This window comes from Anser anser, assembly GCF_964211835.1.
Source record: "Anser anser genome assembly, chromosome: 1".
Taxonomy (NCBI): Eukaryota; Metazoa; Chordata; class Aves; order Anseriformes; family Anatidae; genus Anser; species Anser anser.
Window position 1 is genome coordinate 84,464,730 of NC_139720.1, and position 19,007 is coordinate 84,483,736.

General features: G+C 40.1%; 1 protein-coding gene across 6 annotated transcripts in view; it reads right to left on the bottom strand.

Annotated features, from left to right (window-relative positions):
- Window positions 1-19,007, bottom strand: part of LOC310882904 (uncharacterized protein) — a 76,669-nt gene that overhangs the window by 54,929 nt on the left and 2,733 nt on the right. Inside the window, exons 1-2 of one of the 6 annotated variants that reach the window (XM_083802361.1) lie at window positions 17,663-18,998; window positions 865-2,385 (exon numbers count right to left, since the gene is read on the bottom strand). The exons of 1 other annotated variant lie outside the window; for it this stretch is intronic. In XM_083802361.1, coding sequence (XP_083658487.1) covers window positions 1,417-2,385; window positions 17,663-17,665 — 972 coding nt within the window. In that variant the 5' untranslated portion in view covers window positions 17,666-18,998 and the 3' untranslated portion in view covers window positions 865-1,416. Of the gene's footprint in view, window positions 1-864; window positions 2,831-17,662; window positions 18,999-19,007 lie in introns of those variants that run through there. 4 more of the 6 variants (XM_083802364.1, XM_083802363.1, XM_083802362.1 and 1 more) reach the window with 4 other exon arrangements.

The following is a 19,007-nucleotide window of genomic DNA, read 5'->3' on the forward strand; positions in this document are numbered from 1 at the left end:
CCAGATCACTCTCCACGGGGCTGCTCTCCGGCCTCTCATCCCCCAGTCTGTACATATATTCAGGATCACCTCTTCCTTCCCAGGTGTGGGATCCAGCACTTGCTTTTGTTGAACTTTACACAGCTGTTGATTGCTCAGCCCTCTGGTCTGTCAAGATCTCTCTGCAAGGCCTCTCTATCCTCAAGGCAGTCAGCAGCTCCACCTAATTTAGAATCATCTACAAACTTACTTAGTGTGAATTCAAGTCCTGTGCCCAGATCATTTTAGAAAACATTGAAGAGAACTGGCTCTAAAATGGAGCTCTGGAGAACCCCACTGGTGACTGGCCACCAGTCTGATGTAACCCCATTTACTATAACCCTTTGAGCCTGACCTTCATCCAGTTGCTCACTCATCTACTATGTATTTGTCTAGACATTTTGTCTGGATGGATATTGTGAGAAGCAGTATCAAAAGCTATGCAAACAGATTACATCAACTGGCTTCCCTGTGTGAAATACATGGGTAACCCCGTCGTAAAATTAAATTAAGCTGGTTAAATAGGACTTTCCCCTTGTGAACCCTTTTTGGCTATGACTGATGACTGTATTGTCTCTCAAGTGTTTTTCAGTAACTCTCAGAATAATCTTTGCCATGGTTTCACCTGGTACTGAGGTGAGCCTGACAGGCCTGTAATTAACAGGTCTTGGGCAGTCTACACCAGGTGGCCTTGCTTGAGCAGGGGGAATGGACCAGGTGACCTCCAGAGGTTCCTTCCAACCTCAGCTCACTTCCCCAAACACTTCCCAATTCTGTGGCAGCAGTGCGCTCAGCACCCAGTGCCCACATTCCCCCATAAAGTGCAGCGCAGACACAGTCACAGTGTTTGTTCACACAAGCAATTTATTGACATCAGTGCATAGGATGAAGCTCCTGGAGGGAACAGGCTCTCTCCAAAAGTTTGGGTGCTCACTGCCTGAAAGAGGTTGACCAGTCCAGCTGTTTGGGAGGCCGGGGACAACAGCATCCATCTTGTCAGGTACCCTCTCGTTGCCTAAGAGGAAGCGGTTGAGGGGTTTCTTCTCCAAGCAGCAGCAGAGGCGCCGCAGGAGGTCATCCAGGCGCAGGGGGCAATCTTTCCTTCGCCAGGCTTGCCAGGGCTGTGGCTGTCAGGTGGTGAATCACAGCCGTCTTCAGGGCATGGGGGGAAAAGCCTTTGCTCACCAGCATACGGGCGCAGGTCTGCAGATGTTTGAGGTGGAAGCTGTGGGGTCGGGCATGTCTGGCCCTGTGCCCGACAGACTGCATCTCTGCCACAGCTCAGCTCTTTGGCGGCGCCGTGCTGCTGGTGAAGCTGGCTGCGGCTACTCCAGGCTCAGGAAGGTGTCAGAGTCGTCTAGCTGCACCCCAAGCGTGATCTCAATGGAGAGGGTGCTCTCAAAGGTGTTGGCCAGCCTGAGCTTGCAGGAGCGGCGGGAGGGCAGCACCGTCTGGCGGCAGTGGTGTGACTGCGGCAGAAGCTCCCAAGCTGCTTTCACCAAGGCCTGGAACCAGCGGGTAGGTTTCCTCCACATCCAGGTAGGAGCTGGTGCAGAGGGTGCGCAGCAGGCTGGGCTCCTGTCTTCTCCTCAGCTTGTCCTCGGGGTGGTGGAGGAAGCACAGCATGTCCCCCACCAGCCGCTCCCTCGCGCAGGCGCACTCCAGCTCCACGCGCAGGCCGGGGTTCTTCGCTGGCGTCTCCCCCGCGGCGCCCAGCTCCAGGTGGAAGGCGTGCCCGGGGGGAGGCCTCAGGGGCACGAGCAGGCGGTAGAGGACGCTGTCCTGCCGGGCACTCCAGCCTTCGTAGAGGCAGCCCACACCGATGGCTGGCTGGAGCCATGGCTTGAAGAGAGATTTCCCAGAGAGTCTTTGGCAGGCACCAAGAAGCTCATCCACCAGCTCCTCCACCACCTTGCACTTGTCGGCCATGTACAGTGTCGGCCACTGGGCGTGATAGGCCCAAACCCTGCCCAGATCCCAGGTGGCATCGGTGTCTCTGTCGTCTTCTACACCATCTTTCTCCTTCTTCTTCCTTGTGGAGCTGCCCTGTTTGCTGCTGCTGCCTGGCCCACGGCTCCTTTTCCTGAGCCACTGGCAGAGCCCAAGGAGCAGGACAAGGAGGTCAGTAAAGGTCCAGAGCTGCCACTGCTGCAAGGCAGTGAAGAGCAGGGCTCCCAGGGCCACCCAGCTCTGCTCCTGGCTCCTCTCCTCCATCTCATGCAGCAGCTGAGCCATGCCTTCAGTCAGCTGCTCTGCATGCTGCTGCATTCGCTCGTTCGCGTCCATATCCATGTGATCATCCACGAACCACGGCTTCTGGGCAATGCCGAGCACAGCCAGGGCGAGGAAGATCAGCCGAGCCATGGCCTGCAGGAGGTGCAAACTGAACTCACCGACGGCCAAGGCCACAGTGTGGTGGCGCTGCCTGCTGCTGGCCCTGATGACAGTTCCCCCGCTGTGACTCGTCCTCTCTGCTGTCACAGGCACCACAGCTGCATCACAGCAATCCCTCTCCCTGTCCCCTCCTGTGCTCTGCTTTTCAAAGGTGAAGAGAACCTCTCCAGGGTGACTGTTGCAGAACTAAAGAGGGAGAGTCAAAAGCCATCTGGACATGGAATCACAGACTATCCCGAGTTGGAGGTTACCCATGAGGATCATCGAGCCCAGCTCCTGGCTCTCAGTCTCCTCTGCTCTAGGCTGAACAAACCAAGTGACTTCAGTTGCTCCTCATAAGCTTTCTGCCATAGACCATCCTTGTTGACCTCCTTTGGACACTCTCTCCAGTAGTTCTGTGTCCTGAGATGTATCCTCTCTGTAACCATGAATCTTACAGAAAGCTACTGAACAACATTTAAATATCTTTATGGGAAATTATCAGAGAACAATTATGATTATAGGGAAATTACCTGCTATCTCCTGTTGGTATTCAAGCCACCTTCATCTCAGAACATTTTGTGCTTCCTTGTTTACCTTATCTTTTTTAAGTGCTCTTTGTGCAGTAGAAAGTTGAGAGATGAGAAATATATATGTCACACTTCTGAAAGTACTGGGAATCTCCCAAGAGAAACATATTCTCATGAGACTTCTAGAACAAGCAAGATGCTTTGTCTAAACTTAAATGTTTTTATTAGGTTAGCTGAAGTTTTGAGTCAAAGGTTCTTTCCCAGCCGTGAAATGTTTTTACTAAACCTACCGATAACGTGCAAGTTACTCCCTCCTAATACAACTGTTCCTATCTAATCACAGCTATGGCACTCTGCAAGAAATTATGACTCAAGTAGGAATTAATATTGCAATTAAAGGTTTTGAGTTTAGAAAAAGATTGAATAAACAGATCCAAAACACATTCTTCCTAACTGAAAACAATTAAAAAGCAGAAAAAATGAAGACAAATGTGATTTACAAAATGAAGAATGGTACCACAAAATTGTCTCCCAAAGGGAGCAAGTGCATCAAGAAAACCAAAAAAAAAAAAAAAAAACTGACTTGAAGGCAGAAATAGGTGAATCGTTAAATGGAGAAAATGGATAAAGGCTATGCAGAAAGACATTGGGAAAGTAAAATAGCAGAATTTGTTTGCATTAGATGCAGTACTTTAAATCACAGTATTTTTGTTGCTTTTCTGTCTGGCAAGAAAGTAGTGTGTTCACTTTAAGGAAGACAAATACAGTGAACAAAGAGACTATAATGTCTGGGAGAAATAAGTGATTTGTAGGCTGGTTTATACTTTGCAACTCTGAGAACAGCATGAGATTATATGTGTGTCAAAAAAACACTTTGGTGGGATATGTTGGAAGAGGAGATTGTTTTGAGGCAAAATCTAAGATGAAGGATAAGAACTGGTTAAAACCACACAGAAGAAAATATTCAACCTTTATGACAGTCTGGCATAGTTTAAAAGGCCAAGAAAGGCATTCTATTCCAGGGAGACAAAAATCTCCATCCCAAGCAATGGGAACAAGAAGAATGGCAATCTGCTACCACACAAAATTATTGCAAAGTGCAGTAGAAATGCCACCTTTTTGTTCAAGATCAACAGACAGATAGCCTCCATCTTCAAGTGTTCTTTCGCTTTTAGATTTCCATTATCTTCTGCTGTTTTTTTGCCTGTTTTTTTTTTTTTTTTTTGTCATTCCAATAACTTTTGAGCTTATATATAATGGAGAGAACAAACTGTAAAACCCCCAAGCTGCCAGATGTGTTCACCCAGCTTACAAAGTGCTTATCAAAACAGTGGCATGACAATCACTTCAGGTCACTCACTTGAATAAACCTGATTAACAAAATTCATGCATATTGAATAAAATCCTTATCAGTTCATAAAATGTCAGATATAAGAACTAGTGAAGCATAGAGAATGTGTGCAAAATCCAGACCTGACCATACAAAGTCTCTTTGGCTAGAAAACTGTAGTTAAAACAGCCATCCAGGAATGCTGGCCTAGAAGGCCTGCTGGGAACATGTGGGCAAGAAGCACATCCACTCTCAGGCATTCAAATTACGTGAAACTACCAGGGCAGCACAGAGTCACAGGCACTTATCACCATGATCACAATAGTTTTGTGATTCCTTGTTTCCCTGGACAAGCTGTGGGATGTTGCTGAGATGTAAACTCAATCTCATCTGCTAACTGTTCGAACGCATTGAAAAAAATCCATACCTAGTTAGCAAAAAGCAGAAAGTAAAAGTCGACATGTCTTTTGGTTACAGCACTAACAGCTATGAAAGTAAAGCTGGGCCACAAGGTGGTATACGAGGATGAATTTAGCTTGATAAACAATGGAGAAAAAGGACACATCCTTTTGAAAAGACAGGACGAAGAAGAACAGTAGTATTAGGAAACGTTATTCACCTAAAGTCCACTAATCTTTCCTCATGGTCTGTGCACAGCAGCACTCTAATTTGAAATCATCTTAAACATAAGTAGTAATCCAGAAAGGACAAAATGTTCCTACTTTACTTTTTACTGATATATTGTCATACTATCTCACCAATCCTACCCTTCAAGTAATGTTCTACAAAGTACAATTTTTACACTTGGAAATTTCAGCTTTTGGGGGTAAATTCTTTGTTTATTTTATTTTATATTTATTTTTTAGCATTGCTAATTGATTTCTGCTAAGAGCAGTTTTCTAAAGAAATCTGCAATGAATTTTGATAAGACATTTATGACTTCTCTTGGTTATTTTGTTTTTCTTTAGGCTCCTGACATTGGTAGCATGAATAAAAATGTATACTCCTAAGCCATTTTAACCTTTTCAACTATTATGAAAAAAAAAAAATAAATAAAATAAAATAAAACAAAATATTTTTCAGATTTTTTTAGTTTCATGGGGAAAAATAGCTGAGAAATATTTTAGCTTTGTTCCTTATTTTTCTCTGTAAAATGAATATCATTTTGTAGGTAGAATTATATCATTTAAAAAAAAAAAAACAAAAAACAAACTTAGATTTCAAAGTTTTGATTACAAGTTAGAAGATTTCCATGCTACTTAGAAAAGCAATAAGCCATAGAAAGAAAATGTCTATCTTCAACTTTCAGTTAAATTTAACAATTATATGCGTATCCATAAATGTCTAAGATATACGGCTGATGGAAGTATTAATTTATCTCCATTTTTTTCCCAGCAGATGCATACTGGGAATAAAAGCAGTAGAAAAGTTCCCCCCAAAAACCCTCAAGCCTTTCCTTTTACAATAGGTCAGAATAAAAGCCACATGGCAAAAAGGACACAAACAACCATCTTTCCTCTGCTAAGAGCAAAGGGAAACAGCCCGTCAGTACCTGAGTTAGATAAGCAACACAGATTCTTTCTTAGATGCTACAATACAAAGTTCCTGCTCTTCTTTCCAGCTACGGAACTTTATTCATAATCATGGGTTAATCCTCTTTAAAAGTCTGAAAGATAGAATGACTAAGAAAAGCCTTTCCAATGGCTGGGTTGTAAATCTCAAGGACTCTTATCTGTTCCAAACCTTTTCTTTTGAAATCTTCTTTTGGCAAATCTCTCAGCAGCAATCTGTCAACAGAGTTGATGCCACTGAAATTTTGAAAAATGGCAACAGCTTCAAAAAACAAATCCAAAACATTGGCAAACATTATTATTTTCAAAGCAATAAGTAATTTCAAAATAATAATTTTTAATGATCTTTTGCAATCAACTGCACTGGGAAATTCCACCATGACAATGCTGTTTGTGACCAGACTGACTGAACTGAATGGAAAGATTCCTGTTGACATGGATGGGTTTGCAGGGCACTGTCTAAAATCTTTGATGCTTTTCCAAGTGGCTACATTTTTGGAAGAAATAATATGCCTCAACAGCAGAGTAAGATTTCTCCCTGACATACAGGTTTCACTTCAATAATACCGATAGAATTTCCTAGATCAAAACTCCTAGACTGATCTGTAGAGTGAAACTCAATGTTATTACACTGTAGGTGCAGGCAGTATTAACAGCAGGAGGCTATCATTTGGAAGTCAGATTTCATAGTGTGTATCCTGATGTAAGGTAAGGACAATTCCATTGTACAAACTAAGGCATCTCCTTAAATATTTATATTTATTTCATATTTATAGAGGGAAAATATAGAAAAAAGCAATGTGATCCAAATCTCAATTAGATATGCAGAGCTGATTCATTCTGATTGACTGTTCCCATACTAAAACCCAAAGAAACTCAAAACCAAATTCTGAAAATTGTTTGCATATCATAGTCTTTGTAGTCTTCCCTGCAACCTTGCAAACCTCCACGTGAAGCAAGTATGAGAGTACAGCTGACAACTGAAAACCATCTGAAGCATAGGAAGGATGTGGGAACAATGAGAGGTACAAGCTGACACAGCTGTTTTGGCGTTAATGCCTTGTTCGCTCCTGACTCGCAGTCCCTCATCACCCACACTGCACGTGTCCTCTCAGAGATGATTAGTTTTGCCATGAATCAGATGACTTGTAAGCAAAGCCCAAACATGTCCCCTAGATTCCTCACTCTAGGGACTGCCAAATGGACAACATGAGGTGACTGCTTCAGGTTTGGCTCTCTGGACCATACACAATCCTCCAAAACTGATCAGGGTTTACAATTTTAGGTGCTTCCACATGCCCTAATGGCACTCCTTAGGGCACATAACATGCTCCCTCAGTTTCACACTACGGAACAGCATTCTGATGAGCTGCAATGTATTCTTCATATTATTTCATACATTTTTAAAAGTAAAAAACAAAAGCAAAAAATATACACCTTGCCTGCAGTTGACTGACCACACAGAGTGGACAGAGCCTGCTCCAGAGGAGGTGAAGACTGAGAAGTGGGGATTTAAGCAGCTTTGTGCTACCTGGCCTAGGACCAAACATCACCCCTGAGAGCTGATGCAGTCAGCAGTATCTATGTTGCCACAGACCAACAGGAGGAAATTACAAGGCCACAACTATATCAGACACTAGCAGCTCCCTGGTGAATATAGTATAGTGTCTTACCAGTGACATAGTGATATCCTATCATTGCAGGAATCACATTTATTCATTTATCTAATTATTTCAGGATGCCAATTGAGCAGTGATTCGGTGCCTTTCAGCTTAGCTCAGGGCCATCAAAATACCCTGAGTATTTTATGCCCTCCTTCAGAAAAAGTTTTCTATAGTTAATACAGAGTTACAGTAGTTAAGCCTCAGAAGGCAAATCAGTGGGTGAGAGGCAGAGCAGTACAAATGTGCAAATCTGCACAACTCCATCCTACCCCCACAGAATGTTCCTTGAATTCAATGTTTTCACTGCGGAGCTTGTTGCAGCCACCACAGCTACATGCTGATAGCACAAACATCTGTCCCACTCTGCAGGCTGCTCTGGCTGGGCTGAGCGCGACCCCTTAGGCAAAGAGAGGCAGGTGGAGCACATGCACCTAGCGTCTGCAGCAGCTCCAGCCAGTCCTCTGTGAGCTGGTGCAGCTGGCAGAAAAAGAAATAAGTAAACCCCAGACATCCCCTCAAACCTTTCCTTTCACAACAGCTCAGAGTAGGGGTAGCAGCCAGATAAAATCCTGTCTTCTACAAGCTTGAGCGGTTCTGTGAACAACAAAAATTTGTTTGATTGCTCGCAGAATCAGCATACTGTAAACGCAAACAAGACAGTGATGTAATTTACATTATTTTTAATTTGGAAGGGAAAATATAATTAATGCTTAATTCTTTTCTCATGTGTGCATTGACTTAATTATTATTCCAGTGCAAAACCGAAAGAATTATGTCCACAGCGCTGTTTGCAATACTGCTAATATTACAGACCCTGCTTTGATTATTTTCATTTAAAAAAAAATAATCTGATGCAAACATGTCAGGGAAGCCTTTTGATACAGTTATTTATTTCACATTGAAGGATGGCTGCCTTCATAATGAAGGCTAGTTCAGTCAACTGCAGATAAAAGAATGTCTGACTTACATGATATCCAATACCAGAAATGGGCAAACTCTACGCTGATCTTTAGAGGAAGAAAAAGAGCACTCAATGAAAGATGAGAAAAAATAAGTTAATGTTTAACATGGAAAAGTCAGATTATTTCTTTCACTCACCCCAAATCTGTTTACTATAAAATGGTAAATTCTTTGTCTGTGTGTCTCTTGAGCTCACGTCAACAAAAATAAGGAAAATCTGAAATAATTATTTGTAGTAAGTTGAAGCATCCAGAGAGAAGTTACACAAAAACCTATCTCCCTCAGCATCCATTTATTAATTTCAGCTTTTGTTGAGAGTTCAGTGAACTAGTCCTTTTAAATGTAAACCATTTTACTTAGTTTTAGCTGACATAGAAATTTTTATAAGTGTATTCTAAGGAGGAGCTACCTGAACAAAACCACATATCAATGCTATCTTAAAATGACTCTGTGGTCCCATGACCAGAATGAACTGAGAAAACAACTAAAATGTCAGCTGCATATTGTCTGAAACTTCCACAGGGACCAACAGGTCTGAACTTTTTCAATTAATCTTTCAAGCAGCATCACATTTGTACAGAACTCCACTAACCCTGCACAAGTTAGTCAAACTTTCCTGAAATTCTTTTGGCAATGTTTATAATAAATGGATTCATAAAATGAAAGAAGAGCGGAGCTGGCAGGAAATGAGACTGAAAAAACTGAAAAGAAAAAACTATATAAATTTTCTGCCCGATGTGGGAAATATATAGCATTTTAAATAATCATTCAAATACATGGGAAGGTGTTTCTCTTTTTTAAACATACTGAAAAAGACCATCTATAACTAGGTAATAGAAATTCCTATTGCAATGGTACCAGAGTATAATGATTTCCTTCCTGATTTTGTATAAATAATAAAAGACTGCTATGAGTGACAGTTTTCCTGCAGCTAGCACAACAGCAAACAAGAATAGCAAATAAGACTGTCTAATCTGGAGAGAAATATTTCTGTTCTGAGTAGATGTTTAAAATTATTTAAAGTTCAGTTTACTTTTATTATTGGATTCATTTTTTCTGTCTTTTTTGAATATAGCACTTCTTGGAAGATCAGAAAAAAATAAAAAATATATTTTTTATAAGTCTTTCATCTGGAGTGAAACCCACAAACACAAAGTTGTTATGCTTTGTGGCTGAGGCAGGTCTTAAGACAGTTTATCCTGAATCTTAGCAGACTATGATTTATCAAGTACAGCAGTGATGCTGCTATAAGTGGCAACTGTGCTGCCAGACTCTGTAGTGTAAATACAATCCCACTTATTAATGCTTTCCAATTAAATCAAGATACTTGGCATCATTGTAAAAGAGACCATGAACACTCCCAAATATTTTCTTCAGGCTACAAGCACCAATTCAGTTACACCAACCAATTCATTCGGCCCTAGGCCAATCCTTTGAGCTTTGCCCTGACTATACATAGAAAAAGCATTTGTTTTCAACCAAACTAGTCCCATCAAACCAGAGTAGCACGACAGAGCATACCGCTTACTATCACCCCACAAATACTGCTGCTGCTAAAATATGGAGGAAGGGGAAAATGAAGGAAGGAGGAAGGGAAAAATCTCAAATCAGCCTGTGGTACAATCCTATTGAAGATACGGCAGGTTTAGTTTTAATTTGGGTGTTAGTCAAGGCAGCCTTTTTTACATGAGCTAGATGCATGAGTTGGTTTAACATGGAATTTAAATATAACTTTTTTGCTGAGTGGCCAATCTCATCCATGTGTTTAATTTTAGCTAGTTGTACAATAAATAAGGCTCACAAGAAATTATGGTGGGGGAGGGATAAGAGTCACTCAATTACAAACCTGGGGACACACAGGTAACCTGACAGGTTTATATGTCAGCACTCACTGGGAGACCATCTACATGGCTAAGGGAGAGAGAGTCTTCATGTCTCTGTATAAGAAGAAGACAGAAGTGCCCAAGATCTGTCCAGAAAGGGGATGTTTTTATGTTATTTGTTCTTTTTGTTTGCAAAGGAAAGATGGACTGAATAAGTTACATTCATAAACTGCACTCACACGCTTTATGTATACATGTATGTTATTCAGTTACAGGAAATATATTTAGTTTTCCTCTGAGGGGAAGTCATCTGGCATGATCATGGCAAGGGAAAACAACACACCTGGGTCACTCCATCACTGAAACACAAACTGCACCCAAATTCCAAATAGCAACGCACTAGCTCACACATGGAACTACAGGTACCTGTCAACTACAAAGCAGCCAGGCTGTTTCAGAACTAGCTAGGTGATAACACGGGCAAGGTGGGGGCTGATCTGCCCACAGGAGTCACCGTTCAAAGCCTCTGAATTTTGCATAAACAGACATATGGCAACCTGAAACTTTTTTTAGGCTTATGTACCTCCTACGAGCTTTTCCTACAGGAAATACAAAGTTTTAGTACTATTTTTTATTTACAGATTGTGCCATTAAAGTGTGTGATTTGGGATCCCAGGTTATTGAAGCCTTCTGTAACATTTATATATTTGACTGCATGCTTAAATTTCTTATGATCACTTTCTTCCCACCTGCCTTACCCCTAAGAGAACCAAAAGAGGCATGACTATTCACACAGCAGATAAAACTATGTATTTGTAAGTAAATAAACAAATAGTAGAGCTTGCAAAATTCTAATACTATTTGTGATGGCCAGTTAATAAGCCATATTTGAAACAATATTTAGGATCGTTAAATATTATTTGGCAAGGTACAGATCAATGCGTGAATTTTCTGAACCCTTAGGTTTACCTACTTAATTCACCAAACAAACAATTACACCAACAAACAAATTTTAAGACACACACACACACACAAACACAGTAATGCAGCTGAAAGGTGAAGAGATGCAGTAGATGACTGGAAATTTGCAGCATTTGGGTCTCTCAATGACTAACAGACTTATTCTGCTCCTTGAGACATGAAAGCACATCTCATTCCTCTTGGAACTACAGCATGGGGTTGACTTCCTTGGCTTGTACTTCTGGTATTAAAATGCAGCTTCTGTTTGTCTTTGCCAGCAAGAACACCTGGTTGTCTCGCTAAACAGATGTTCCCAACAGAATAGAAGATGAATGGTTTCTCTGACCTCGCTATTGAATGCAAATGTTCTTGTCAACTTTAACTGAAGCTGAACTAGTTCATTTCTGATGTCATCATGAGGAATGATATAAATCCTTGGAATTGTCTTTCAGACCCTGTGATTACAATCACACATGCATCCATACACAAACGTACCTCTTTAGCACCCCATCTTTCTTTTTGATCGACGTGAGGAAGTAACTTTGCAGAAAGATCTACAGTCCTACTCAGATCTACTCAAAGACACTTCGGCACTGTCACTAGTCCTCCTTTCCTGATTTTGTTAAAGTCACCAAGCAAGAGTTTCTTCCAGTAAGGAGGAGAATATTTATATTACCAATGATAAGGATTATGACAGCATCAATTGTTTAAACTATGAGAGTCCACCACTTAAACACAGATCATGCTATTATAAGGAAACCCATGATTAGCAATCAGAAAACATTATTTGCAGAGTATATAAAATTTCACTGTCCCTTTCAAACCTACAATACATATGACTATGTCTACTGGAATTTAATTTAAAGCCTATTGCATTAGTTATGGTAATATCTTAGTCAATCCTCTAACAGACTAAAACAATCCATAAACCAGAATCAAATCAATAGCTTTCTGTTTCTCTCCCCATTTTTTTCTTTGTGTATGTGTGTATGCATGTGCAAGCATTGTCTTTTTCTAGCCCCTTTCCCTAGGAAGAGTTTAATGTCCTTGTGTTCAAGAGGTCCTGGGCAAAAACACATCCAAGGAATGGACCTTGCTGAAACTGTGCACAAATGTGCAGATAAAGACTCTGAACTGGAATAATAATAATATATATTTTTAATTAACACAGTTTCAAGTTCTCTCTTTCTCTGCACCATTAGCAGATGGTTTACTTGTATGCTACTATAACATGCACCAAAATGAGTCAAAACAATCAACAATATATAAATTACTAAGTATTTGCATGTACTGTCTACATTCCCCATACCTATTCTATTTTCTCTGATAGAAAACTGAACAGCTAACTCACATAATCAATAATGCCAACTATTACATACCAAATTAACCTAACTAGATTGTATTGTATTCTTTAAAATATGGTACCTGGGATAATTTTGCCATTATTTTAACTTACCAATAGAGCTACATATCTGTTGTACTGCCTTTTGTGTGCAATATTATGAGATAATAACTGAATCACAATCAAGAGAACAGAAATCCTTATTTGTTTGGTTTTTATCCAAATCAGTGAACTGCATTTTATAATCACCATCAAACTATTTTCATTCTTTATTCTTCAATTTACATTTTTATATAATGGATATGATAAGAACACTCACAAGCGTATCAGTAAATAATGTAATATATATTTAATAGACACAGCACAAAACTTCTTTTACTAGACCTGCTTTGCTTTGCTTCTTATTTCTCATTTCTCCTGAGCGCTCCTGTGTACAACAGAGGAACGTGACCGGTCAAGGCATTTGGTTCCTACACCTTAATACCATTGCCAAGAGCACTTCAAAGCACGTGTTCTTTGAATACATTGTGCTTAGTGCTGCTGTGTGAAGGAGGATGACGGTTTCATAGCTAGGAGGCTTTCTTGTGACCAACTCTGTATGCAGAGAAGTAATTATACAGCAAAAAGACTCAGCTTATGTCCTTGACTTATTTTCTAAATGGTATTATCTGCCATCAATAGTATATATTTAACAGAAAATGAAGGCCTAGTAATTAGGTTTTGATTTCAGTTTTAATCTGTCATTTGATCAGACAGCTCCTTGAAAAAGTACAATAAACTTTGCAGCTTTAAATCAATTCTATCATGCATTCACAGCTGGAAATGAACCTAGTTCAGTATGTTATTATCCAAAAAATAATGCATGAATAGATATGGATAGGCAGGGATTATAGATGTGCAGTTTTTGGACACAGGTAACAAATATTGTTATCAGTAAGTCATTTTGTCGATACTGAAACCTTTTTGCTAGACTTTGAGTGTCTGTGCTGCAGAGCAGCATCTGCTGAGACATCATTCAGGCTCCTTTGTGACTGGTAAAGAACATATAAAAATGCAAAGGGTTAAATTTATTTTGCGTTATGGGCATCAGCACATACACCATGCTTTACTACTCATGCTTACTAGGTCTGCTAAATCTCTTCTGGTCCAGGAACCCAAATGGCTACCAGATGCCAGCAGCATTCTCTTGTGATTGAAATTTAGACACATACATGTACACACACACATTTTTACTTTTTACAGCTGTACTTCAGCCTTGCTCACTCACACTGCTGTGTTTCCTACGAAACATATCAAAACGTGTCCTCATACGGACTGACCCTGGCTTATTAGCTCATTTATTTACCAGTGGAATACCTTCCCAGTGCAGTACACACACACAAACAAAAACCTGAGGTCTGTTTATGAAAGTGCAGCATCCACAGCTGCTGCTCTGGAAGGTGATCAGTCGCTATTGTTCAAACACTGTCATCAGAGGTCCTGAAGCTGAGCGATCCCAGCAGCTCCCAGTGCCAGTCATTCTGCTCCCATCCTCTTCTCCTTGCACACTGGAGGACTGGGCTGAGTTTCCACAAGTGCCCGTGCAAGCTGCTCTGGATTTCCCAGGGCAGCAGCATGGTTTGGGGGGATTTCAGGTATTAATTATTAGAGACTTTTGTTGTGCACATTTGTACTGCTGAGAATTTGGGATTATAAAAGCCGGATAGGTCTAGTAAAAGCAGTTTTTTATGCTGTGAATATTTAGCGTATTTCATCAGCATTTTGGTCAACATCTTAAGGACTATTCAAATTTGGCAGCAGAGAAAAAACAAGGATCCTTAGAAAGTTTCAGCAATCAAACCTTCTCAGACTCTCTCTCTGGAGAATGCCTTTAGCCTGAGTAACTCCTGTCAAAAGCCTGTATCCTTTAAGTCTCTCTATTGCACTAAGCTTTACGTGAATTCAGACAATGCTTCATATAATCGCAGAAATTGGGCATAAGAAGCACTCAGTCACCCTGTCCTTCCTCTGCTTGAAATAGAGTTCAGTGCTCAATGGCAACATCTGGCCAAATAGGAAAGGGCCTGTTGAGCAAAAAAGTTGATGTTAAGGACCTGAAATACATTCATAACATACTTGGGGGAGTTTTACTTCAGACTAGCTTTAGCTTGAAGACTAGTGCCCATTACTGGTTGGAGCAAATAGACATATTCCTGGAGCATGTTTTCTGGCTTAGTTTATCCCCAAAGTAATCTCCTTCACGTGCAATGAGACTGCTCCATCACGGAAAGCAATACACAGTAAGGAAGGACAGCGAGAGATGAACTGCAAAACCTCACTCACATGCTAAAGCAGGCATACCTGGGGAAACCTGATGGTGATCGTCTGTGAAGGTAGAGCAGTCATCATACCCCAAATTGCCCCTCTGTTTTCTTCCTGGCAGATAGTCTGATGTGTTCTTTACTTGTTTTCATCTCATCTATCTGTGGCTCATCTTAACCCCTTCCTGCTCTTAAGCTTCAGATATTCACAGTCATACTTCCACAGATAGCTTTGGATATCTGAGCTATCCACCAGAAACATGGGAAAAAAGGAAAAAAATAATAATCAGCCTGGCCTTTCAGTGCTTCAGCTGTGGCCACTTCCAGTGATACACATGCTACTGCTAGTCCATTCTCAAAAGCTTCCAGTGGAGACCTTAGGCCAGTGAAACAGAATGAGTTTTGCACACGATTTTGAAGTATAATTCAGAGAACATTACCACCAACCTGTAATCCTAGCAGGAATTTTTTCTCTCCCTTGATTACAGTCATTAATGTTACAAACAACTGTCCATCTCTGCTCTAGGACCATTCATTCTGCACATTTAAAACAGTCACCTGTTAACTCTCAAGTAGCTTTTAGAAGCAGCATGTTTAAAATCAAATTAGCAAAGAAGCTCAAAAATATTGAATCACTGAATTTGCACTTATTTCAAATTCCTTTTCATTTCCACATTTTTCTTGTTTAGCTATGGCTTTATTACATTTGGCTTCTTTAAAAGCTGATGATTTGATTTTTAGTCAGGAGAATGACTAACCAAAAAAAAAAAAGGAAAAAAAAAAGGAAGAGGAGATACTGGGCTCTGTGCTGTAAGCTTGGAAGAACAGTTTTCCTACAGAATAAAGCTACAACCTCTGGTTTAATTCCCAGATTGTTTACTGGCACTCTCACAAAACTGTATTTAGTTAGGTCGATATTTTGTATTCATTGGGGTATTTACAGAAAAAAATCAGAGAGCAGTTCCTATCTGTAAGAGAGATCTGTTTATTTTGCTGTACAACAAGTGTTGCTTAAATTTTTAAACAGAATTTCTGATAGTCGAAAGAAAAACAAGTAGAGAAGGGTATTAGCCAAAATATCTGTCAGCTAAACAGAACTTGTAAATCCAGTTAAACAACTAAAGGGCACTGCACTGTCAAATCATCAGATTGCAGATCCCTGCCCTGTGGTTTGCTGTCTTTTAGAAGAGAATGCAAACTGTTTAGCTTTCCCAAACCCTCTCCCCCTCCATCTGCCTACTGACCCATGCAGCTGCCTTAGCGTTTGCATTCGCTCCACTGGAAGTTTCATGCCTGCCTTGATAGAAGAAAGTAAAATGTTGCAGTGACAGCAGCTTCAGTGGGACCGAGCAAAGAATGATGGAGAAGACTAAATGTGTTATTTCTGTGGATACCTGAGAATTGGATAAGAAAACTTTGTGAATCACTGTGTACCAGCACTGTCAGAACAGAACATTTTGAGAGAAAAATGAAAAATACACAAAACCCCGAAGTGTAGTTTGTGTCACTGTTAGGAAGAGCAGGCAAAATATGTAAAGATGATGTGCTGCACAGAAATTTAAGTACTCAAATAAAGAATGCAAGCATAAATGTTTAACCTGCTGAAATTCACATTAAATTCTACAGAGACGGGTTCATAATAAAAGCAGCTTGTCTGTTCTTGACCATCGTTTCCTTCACCCTGGCATTTAGTGAAAATGCATTCTGGAAGGTAATTGAGCATGCTTTTCTTCCTTCTTCTGGGGCCCATAAGGTTATTTACAAAAGAATATTTAAAACAGTAATAATGTGGTGGATCTCTACAGATAGTTTCCTCAGCTATTCATGCAGGTAATCTTTTGAAGGGGCACGTACTGGTTGGCGACCTTACACAGGCGTCACTGAGGCAGGATACCCCACAGAAATGGTCAACAAAGGAAAACTGCAAGCCAACATACTTCATTAGAGAGGGAAATGAGTAAAAAACAAACTTTCTCTGGAAATACAGTGTAGCAAAAAATGTTATTTCCGGTAACATTTTGCACAATTAGAAAACATTCAGGTGACATGAAAGACACTGCCTGTGATAGCCTGTGTTACAGCTTTTGTATTTTCTTGCACTTTATATTTCTGTTTTGTCGCTCCATAGGCAATTCAAGCAAACTGTCAGACATAACATCTCGGGGGGTAGGACTGATACCAGGTGATATTTAGTGAATTTACAGGCAGTGTTGCAATTAGCTGTGTCCAAATTTTAAAAGCTATCCAACCACAAGCCCTAGATTAATTTCAGTCTGAAATAACACTCTTTATTCCCCATTCTCAACATACAAAGTTAGTTACGTTTATTCCCGTAGGCTGTATCACTGGGCAAAAGAGATCAAGGGCTTCTCATTATTTTTGGTGAAACTCAAAGTTTAAAGGAGATGACTACTCCATTCAGTGATAGTAATCTCTTTAATCACAGTGAGTTGAGTTCAACAGTACAATATTTACATTTGATGTTCTAAAACAAATTGAAGTCTTCGCTTTTGAAGACAATGATAATCACAGGGAAACTGGAGCCACTTTTCTAAATAAATTTCACTATGCTCTACTGTACAGTGCCGGAGTTAAGAACCTGTGAGCAATGAAATTATAGACACTACCAGAAATTGCTGGAACGAAAGCACTTGGTGATTCTTTTCTGAGCAGAAAATTGCCAGAGAAGGTCTCTGCATAACATGTGGTATACCACTTATTTCCATCTTCTCTTTTGAACAGGAACACATACACTGACTATGCAGAACAATACAATTTTACTAAAACTTACCATTATAAAAAGCGGAACCAAGGTCCAGCAGATGAGTCACCGAAAACTGAATAACGCTGGTCCAAAACTTTGCCCCTGCTAGGCTGTCTTGGGAAGGATACTTTACCTACTTCTCCGTGCATGTTTTTGTCTTGAGCCAGTGTCTTTGGAGATGACTGTTACACAAATACTGGCAAGTAAAGGTGCTAATCTGTGAAGTCACCTTCCTACCTTTTCAGCCATCCCATGAAACACAACACTTGTGCATCAGACTTCAATGAAGTTGCTACCTAGAACATGCAATATCTCCTTTTATATTTCCAAACCAGAAAACCTAGATTGATTTCTGTCTGAAATAACACACTTTATTCCCCATTTTCAACATACAAAGTTAGCTCTGTTTATTCCCATAGCCTGTATCACCAGGCAAAAGAGATCAAAGTCTTTTCATTATTTTCTGGCGAAATCATACCAGTAAGACAACCTATCACTAAAACTACTGAGTATCTCCTATCTAACAGCCCATTCCACTAATAGATGAGGACCATATAGTTTCAAAGCCTTTGTACTTTCCTTCATACATAATTCTTTTGGTCAGGCAGTTTCTCCTTTCTTCTTTTAGTCTCCTGAAGTCTAGGACTAGGCTTGACAAACAAACACTAGGATGTCTACTTATACTCTTCTACATTATTCAAAATGGAACTTATGTGCATAAATGTCTTTCCATCTACATCAATACACCCTTTAACACTTTTATGATATGGTTTAAGCTGGGAAAACTATCTCTTTTAATAACTACAGAAATTACTGGACCAGTTTTGACTTCATTGCATAGAGTAAAATATTAATGAATGGTTGAAGAAAACCATCTTTAAAGCTTATTACAGTACTTGAATGAAAGTACAAAAGGATTTGCTCTCAAGAATTATCTAGCTGCACTTTGTAGACAATTACACACATTATCTGAAAGCAAACATGTTACAAACAGCATCCCATTTCCAAACGGACACAGCAGATATGGCCCACTATTCAAGATGCCATATCTCAATTACCTGAAATGACAACTTCAGCAAATCAACTCAATTCAATCTATTATTATTATTATTATTTACCAGTCACAACCTTGTCTGGCCATTGCCACTTCCTAAAATGAAGTTTGTTTGCAAATGCTTATGACATGGAAAAACCCAAGACAGGAGAAAAGTATTTCTGAAGTTTTAACATACTAGTATAGCTTTCTGTATCCCAGGATGAATGAATGGAAACATTATGGTGTTGCACTGCACAAAGAAGTTTGCTAAATCTTGAACAATGTGAAATTAACCTCGAGCAATATGAGAGATGTGTGGTTGTTTAAACAAAGTTA